This window comes from Saccostrea cucullata, unplaced genomic scaffold (assembly GCF_032062105.1).
Source record: "Saccostrea cucullata isolate Sc308-1 unplaced genomic scaffold, CSIRO_AGI_Scuc_v1 ctg2749, whole genome shotgun sequence".
In the NCBI taxonomy this organism is placed as follows: Eukaryota; Metazoa; Mollusca; class Bivalvia; order Ostreida; family Ostreidae; genus Saccostrea; species Saccostrea cuccullata.
The window spans coordinates 6,510-15,019 of record NW_026935158.1 but is presented as its reverse complement, the minus strand read 5'-3'; the positions used below and the strand labels follow the sequence as shown (position 1 = coordinate 15,019).

The window sequence follows — 8,510 nt, the reverse complement described above, 5'->3', positions numbered from 1 at the left end:
TTTTCTTCAAATTTTTCACTGTTTATGAGAAAAAAAAGCCAGTTACTCCTTATTTAAACAACTTTTGCCAAAAATATAACAAATGTTAGCTTTTATATAACTCTCTGGTTTTTAAAATGAATTATTGAGATATTTTAATTATTTACCAAAACAATGTTTGAAATTTCAGTGAGAGGTCCGGTTCTTAACCAAATGGTAGAATTAGAGATCTCCTTCATCCCATAAATAGATGTAATGTATTTTATAAATACTGCTGTAATAACTAAATGTAAAATATTACTGAGCCAATTAAAATATACTGGAAATGTGCACTATATTCCTGGTTTTAACTCAAATCACAGTTACTATGAATACTTGTAAGTAGCTTAGTAGCAGACGCCTGTATATCATTAAAAATCATTTTCATGAATGTCTTAATTACAAGATAAGTATATTTAATTTAAAGGGATATATACAATCAATATTGGATTAAAAGAAAAAGAGAGGTGGTGCTATCATTAGGTGAGCTGTGCTCACAGTACCTCTAGTATTCAGAATGTTTCCTTTTGTAATAAATATAAAAGAAGCCACTATATCAGTAACTTTTTTTATGACTTTGAATGACAAGGACAAAATCTAATGAAATTATGTTTATAGTTTTATTTCAATTTTACATCAAGGAGTTGTCGTCAAGTTTTTTAATTGAGTTCAAACAAGTGATTATCACTCAAAATTACATATATAAACTCCAATCAACTGGTGAACATTTGATTTTTGTTGTAAGTTCAAAGTTCCTTTGAGATTTAAGTCATTTTAATAATAATAATAATAATAAATGAAGTTGCCATTTAATCAGATGTTCTCGAGATAATATCTCTTCGAAACCAGATTTTGCTACACCGGAACCCATCGCCTCAGTAAGTTAATAATCAGAAAATGGCACATTCTTAACTAATTGCACATTAATCTTATTGCTTCATTAATGTTTAAATATGGAAAAGTATGATAGAAAAGGGGATTTTATGAAGGACAAGATAATGGATATCTTAAATTTTACAATATGAAGATTACGGATCTTAATTATCATTCAAATATCAAAACAAAAAGGTTAATACAATCAATTTTCTCAATATCCATTTTAAAAACCATTGAAAATTAAAATAGAAATTTAACATTTAAAGGTTTTGAAAACTTAGTATAAATAAGACGTGTACCATTCTTTCAATCATAATAATTTCTGAAACTCTTTGTATCAACCAAGGTAAGAACTATAATATTCTCGAAGTTTACTTTTTGAGAAATTACAAACTTAAGTTATTGGAAATAAAAAAAAAATCGTGTACAAACATTTCATACTATTTATTATATTATTTTATAAAAGGACGGAAATGCATTAGATTTTGCAATATTGTTTTTATGAGATTTTATTAAAAGCAACATTTTAATTTTATTTTAGATTATTTTATTCCAATATAATATAAATGAAGATAATTTCAGGTCTACAAAATGATTATAAATGATAAAAAAAAATTCTTATAAAAAGAAGTAGTGTTATGGGGATTGAAAACATTTTGTGCAGGAAGTGATGTTCCAGTAATATCTAATAATATGTATATTCTTTTCTCAGCGACGAGTCTAAAAGGGACCTGGACTCAGTTGCATTGTTTTCAATGTAAATTTCCTTCTTTCTTTTTTTTTTTTTATTAAACTATTGCCTCAATTAATTGAATTTATTCTTCATACATAAATTCTTAAAATTCAATTGGTATGATCAGACTTACGATATATGTGAGTTGGTTCTGCCCTTTTATTTATCTTTACTGGAATTTCTGGATAAATATATTTATATTTTTCATTCATACAAAACAAAATTTTATTTTAAAAAAACTAATAATGACAAATTTTACTTCGTGAGAGTGCAAGAATAAGTGTTAAACAAACCCCTCATTTATTCGTAGTTTTAATAATTTCCACATAAAAAAATTATCTAAACTGGTTTATAACATTCTGATGTGACTGCCACAGTAACAAATAAATCATGTTGTTAGAGTATTAACTTAAAGTTTTGAAAATATTCACTTCAAGTCTGTGTCCAAGTCTCTTTAAGTTAGAAATTTCTACGATTCTGAAATATTTTTGTCTGAAATACAGTACAGTGAAATTAATAAAATTATAGTTTTTTCTTGTTACTTTAGCAAAAATTAAACATTTCATTAAAAAAGATAAGTAATGTGGTAATGCATTACTCCCTTAAGCAAAAACCGAAAAATGATTCCTTCACAAATACTGTTTTAAATAGATGTTCAAGCTGCTGTGTTGCCTTGCACTGCTCTCTTTAGCCGTAAGTGATGACGACTATGGCTCGTACTACGGCAAAAGCTATGGTTATGGCTACCAGCCATACTACCAAGGCGGCTTTTTAGGATCTTACTATGGGGGTCCAGGATATTTTCGTAATTTCTATGGAGGATTCGGGGGTAATTTTGGTGGCCGAGGATTTAGAAGAGGCTATTATGGTGGAATAGGATTTGGGAGAGGCTATTATGGTGGTCCAGGATTTAGAGGCTATTATGGTGGAAAATTTAGAGGCTATTTTGGCGGCAGAGGAATTGGTAGAGGTTTCTTTGGCGGCAAAGGATATGGATATGGTGGCAAAAAATACGGAGTATGTGTTCATTCTTGTTATTGTTCATGCTTACTTGAATTTTATGATAAACGTGTTGAATTCAACTTTCCCATCGTTAATTTTATTGATGTAGTCATATATACAGATATCTACGGAAGCCTAATAATGCAGACCAAAAATAAAGAAAAAAGAATTTATTGAATAAAGAAAAACGAAATTATTGAATTTAAAAAAAAATAAAGATAACAAAATTATTAGATAAAGGAAAACGAAATTATGAAATAAAGAAAACAAAATTATAAAATAAAGAAAAACGAAATTATTGAATAAAGAAAACGAAATAATTATATAAAGAAAAACGAAATCATTACATGTATATAAAGAAAAACGAAAATATTATATAAAGAAAAAAGAAATTACGAAATATGGAAAACGAAACTGAAACTAAAATACGGAATTTATAGATGTGCATCTTAAGGGCCTGAGCCATATCACATGCATAAAGAGTTATATTTCCATTTTTTTTCGAAATGCAAAATTATGTTCTACATGTTTGTAAGATAAGCGTTTATCATATATGATAAGACAAGGGTAACAGAAATCTCGTTTAAAATCAACTTTTTACAAATTCATTGGTTGGTGCAATGACATTGTTATTAGCAAATACAAACTATGATAAAGTCAAATGTTTACTGACGTATTTGAAACAAAAGCTTGGTTTCACACTTAGTGGTCTACGAATGGCTTGTGTATCTTATTATGAAAATGAACACACGGCGGGTATAAGTGGTCGACAGGGGATGCTTACTCCTACATTAGATCCCAACTTTTATGTCTAAGAGGTGTTTACTCAACACAAGATTGTATTGTTTTGATAAACTCATAAGCTTCATTTATCTTCATTATCTTCTATTTTATTGAATGTCATTTAAGATTTCTCTTCTTTATTTCAGGGCTATTATTAACATCGTATGAAAATCTGTGTTTCCAAAGAATTGTTATATCTTGATGATAAAATAAACTATAAATAAAAATAACTTTTGTTGATATATTCTTCTACAGATATAATGAAAATCATTTTCGGTTTGAAGTCATGAAGAAATCATGCAAATAAAGGTGAACAGAAAAAAATGACGACGGGGAGATATTTTTTTCATATACTTGCAATATGAATTACTTTTTCTGTGTTCATTGTAAAGTCACGACATCAGCCATATCAAATCCAAGTGATAATTTTAATTGTTTATTAAATCCAGTGCTGCCACAGAAGGTTACAGAAAAAACCATTGGCATCGATCGGTCTTACAATAAACTTTTAGTACAGGATGTCTCTTTTGATTCATTTCTACCTTAGGTTATTGATTAATTGGTTGATTAATGTTTTACGCCGAATCGGCAATATTTCAGCCATATATCGGTGAAACTACCTTATGTACACAAAATAAACTAGGTCTACATTATATTCGCACAAATCTTAACTCTGTCCCTTTGAATCTTTCAAATAGTCTTCTTGAAAAGATCAAGGAAAGCCCTTTTTTGATTCCTTGGCACCAGAATATAGGCTAGAATCTGTGATTATGGCTACAGCAAATCAAAGGCTTTTTAAACCCCACGTTTTCCTGAAGAAAATTCAACTAAAACAATCCGTTTATCATTTAAATTCAATATGCTAATAAAGGAATTGACTCGGTTAATATAAGTAATATTCTTAATCACAAAAGGGTCCAGACTTGTATTCCACCATACAATACTTTGTATTTCATACAAGTATACATCGACTATTGCTTCCAAACTTTTTAATTGCAAAAACTTTACATGGCCAATTATCGAGTATCTGAAACATAATCCTTCATCGTGTTCTTGTTCTTCTTCACCCTGACATGAAAAAGAAGACGTTGACACTTTGACAGAATGGATTAAATGTATCAGATCTATGTTAAAAGATTGAGGGGCAATATGAAAACTATTGTATTCAATAAGCCAGCCAGAAGTGATAAAAGAAATAGATGATCAGTACGCACTGGTCCCTGCTGACAAAGCAGGTAACAACATTGTCTTCGTTTTTAAAGCTGCATATACAAATTGTATTTTAGAAGAACTTGGATTCAATTCTACATGGTAATCCAACTTATACTCATAGTTCCCTTTCTAAGGAAGAAATTATTCAAAATCATATGTCAGTTTGGAATATTTTCAATATCCCAAAGAACCAAAATGGATTTGAACTTACATATATATTGGATTCCGAAACTTCATAGATTCACTACAAAGATATAGAGAGGGTTACAGTAAATGTTCAACCAAGCGTCTTTCTTTATTCCTCACTAAGATGTTGACAGTAGTGAAGGAAAAACTTCAAAAGTACTGTGCAACAGTATATTCAAGAAGTGGTGTAAATCAGATACCTAAAAATACCAAGGACGTTTTGGACAATTAGAAATCGCAAGATTTTACCAAAATCAACAGATTAAAAACTTACGACTTTACAACTTTATACACAACCATTCCCCACGATAAATTAAAGTCCAAGCTTTTTGATATCATTGACAGCTGCTTTTTCAATAAAAATGGAACTCTTAAATTTACTTATCCGGTCATTGGTCATCTGCAAAATTATTTTGTTAAATCACTTTCTGATTGTACACACAAGCACTCTGAAGTTGACATCAAAAAATGCTTTAGTTTCTGATTGACAATATCTATGTGGTTTTTGGAGACCAGGTCTTCCAGCAATCAATTGGAATTCCCATGAGTACCAATTTCACCCCGTTATTAGCAGACCTAATTATGTATGCATATGAAGCAGAATGTGTCTAAAATCTTATGTGTGAAATGAAGAAAACACTTGCTGTGGCCTTCAACACGACATTTAGATATATAGACGACGTATTGTCAATCAAGAATGGTAATATCCATTCTTATGCCGATACTTTATATCCTGGTGAACTTGAGATAAATAATAACACAGAGTCTGACACATCTGTTTCAAGTTTGGATATTTTACTTGAAAAAGACGTTAATGGTAATCTTACAACTAAGCTCTATGATAAACGTGATGACTTTAACTTTTTATTCGTCAACTTCCCTCACTTATGTAGCAATATACTTTCATCACCTGCATACAGAGTTTGTATATCTCAGTTTACTTGATACTCAAGAGCATGCTCTACGTACGAACATCTTCTAAAACGAGGTAAATTATTGACAAACCAGTTTATAAAGCAAGAATATCAGCAGTCTCGTTTAAAGTCGAGTTTTACGGTCGATACAATGACATTGTTAGCAAATACAATTTATCATTGAGTCAAATGCTGACTGACGTTTTTCGTGCTGATTGTTAGTCCATCATTTATACACTGAATTGAGGATAGATTTTCCGTTATTTCCCAGTCATGACAGCGGGTGTGACCTGTCTGCAGGAGATGCTCACTTTTCCATGGCACCTGATCCCATCTCAGATTTTTGGAGGCACGTATTTGCTCTGCTCCTATTTTGTGTTGTTTTAAGGACTTTGATCTTGAATACTGTTTGTTATCTCCGTATGTTTCATTTAAGAACGCAAGATTTCGATTCTGTAGCAATATTAATTGAATCCAATTCTTTAAATTCGACCTATATATTGTCTAGATAGCATCATATTTTTGTGTCCTCCTACCTTAGAGAAAGATTCCGAGTTACGGACCAAATGTATAAGTTAAGATAAGATAACATTAAAATTAGCATTTACACATTGTCAAAAGATATTTTACATTTAGTTTATAACCCATTGCCTTTTTCCATAAAACAACTTTATACGAGGGCCGTTCAAAAATTATGCGGACTGTGCTATTATTTACTCTTACAGACGTCATATAGTTATAAAATTTCACAGAAATATGTATCTTAAAGATTCCACTAAATTTTTGGCAAAATTTCTGTATTTTAAAAAAATTCTACTAAAATTATCGGTATGTTGATATCGTTGATGGTGAGGTACGGCGCACGACAAAAAAATTGAAGCACGCGGATTAAAAAATTTAACTCATTGATTTTCTAAAATTCGCGATATTTTTCAACAATTTTCTCAAATGTACCTTTAAATTGTTCTATTATTATGTATTTAGATTTCGGACGTAATATTTGAAGTATTAACAGAAACATAGTGATTTTTCTCTGATGCGATTCCCGTGGAAACGACTGTGAAAATGACGTCTCCTGAATTGACGGCGCACCACACTTTTGTTAAAATATGCGTAATGCTCGAGATATCGGCAACATAGATCCAAAATATGCATAATAAAACATGTAGTAAACTAGGCTACTCGTGACATTCGCCCACAAATAGCAAATTGATATTTTAGACAGTCAGACCTCTGTAAAAAGGCTATACGGGACAAGGCCGTAACTAGGCTCAAATTTTTAGTGAGGCAAAGGTGCTGGGCATTCCTAGTCCCAAACGGGCCAAGGGTAGTACCTGATGGCCAGTCATGGGGGTTTACAGGGGGAGGGGGGTCCTGAGACCTGGGTATATTAGAAATTGAAAGATTTAATCCTAGAAAGTTCTACGTTTTGAATTGTAGCCCACATGGCACAGTGATTAGAGCGTATGCTCTAAGGAGTTGATCCTTACATCACGGGTTCGAATCCCATTGCAGGATGTAGAGAACCAGTCCTTCCGTTGATACCGTAAAAACCGAGGTCCTACATGTATGTCACAATATGCACACTAATATCTTCAGTAAAAGCTTTTGCCGGACTGTAGTTGTGTCTCAATATGAATGAGAAATTCTTAGAAGGGATAAGTTCTAACAAAAAACAAAAATTGAAACAAAAGTTGAAAATATTAATTTAGCACGGAGACAAACATATAATTCATATGTTCAATGTGAATTTTTTTCACTTTTCAGAAAACTCTAAAAAATTTAGTGAGGCATTTGCCTCACTTGCCTCAATGGTAGTTACGGCCTTGCGGGAGGACGGGAAGAAGATTATAGACGAAAAGTTAACTTTATCCGGACTGTAAAGAACGTGATTGAGAGTCACCAATATCACACTATATCTCATAAGAAGTTTTTAGTTTTAAAACAAAAAAAGAAGAATATTCTTCACTAGTTTAATAGATTTTAAGCTTGACAAGAAATGGTGTTTGGATGTTGAGTAGATAGGGTAACTCAAACTATACAGGTACTCAAGGGAAAATATTGAGAAAATGAAAGCTCAATCACATATTTTTTATAATGCTTGTGACGTCAAAGATTGCTGCGCCGTGACTTAATGGTATGTCCTGAAAAATCACTCAAAATTAATACCAATTTACAACATTTTGATATGAAATTTGAAGACCATATAAGTAAAGACTCTTTTATATTATTTGTGAAATTTTGCCCGATTATGTCGTCAAATATTTCTTCTGTGCAACAAGTCCGCGTAATTTTTGAACGGCCCTCGTACATTTTAATTATGAATTTAGCGACTTTCATCACTGGTGTGCTTAATCAAAGAAGAGCAATTGTGAAATGAAAAGAGAAGTAACCCAAATGAACATTGATAAAAATGGGCAGGAAAAGATGACAAATTAATTTTACGAGGTCTGTTAAAAAAATAATGTCTTCGGTGCTCAGAATAGAACTAAAACCGCTTTTCAATGATAAAGTCTTAATGATTTCACTTAAATACCTTTTTTTTGATTAAAACACTTGTTCGAAACTTTTTTTTATCCAATTTCTTGTTACTTTTAGAACACATTTTTGAATAGGGCCAATCGTATACTGGAATCTGGCAGATCCTATGGTTTCCTGAACTTGTTTCTTCTTTCTGAAAGGATTTTTTTCAAGTTTGGAAAATGAAACAAGTCAAAGGATGAAAGATCTGGTAAATATCGTGTGACAAAATAATAAATATCTCTTTATCCCCATGGCGTGTAAGT

At 31.3% G+C, this 8,510-nt stretch overlaps 1 protein-coding gene across 1 annotated transcript; it reads left to right on the top strand.

Annotated features, from left to right (window-relative positions):
- The first annotated feature begins 1,170 nt into the window (after positions 1-1,170).
- Positions 1,171-3,642, top strand: LOC134242037 (keratin-associated protein 19-2-like). Its single transcript, XM_062724043.1, has 3 exons — positions 1,171-1,240; positions 2,279-2,644; positions 3,559-3,642. The coding sequence occupies exons 2-3, from the start codon at positions 2,279-2,281 to the stop codon at positions 3,568-3,570; spliced, it is 378 nt and encodes a 125-aa protein (XP_062580027.1). The 5' UTR covers positions 1,171-1,240; the 3' UTR covers positions 3,571-3,642.
- The last annotated feature ends 4,868 nt before the right edge of the window (positions 3,643-8,510 follow it).

Excerpts from the sequence above, each read along its gene's own strand:
- LOC134242037 (XM_062724043.1), top strand. The coding sequence starts at position 2,279 with ATGTTCAAGCTGCTGTGTTGCCTTGCACTGCTCTCTTTAGCCGTAAGT.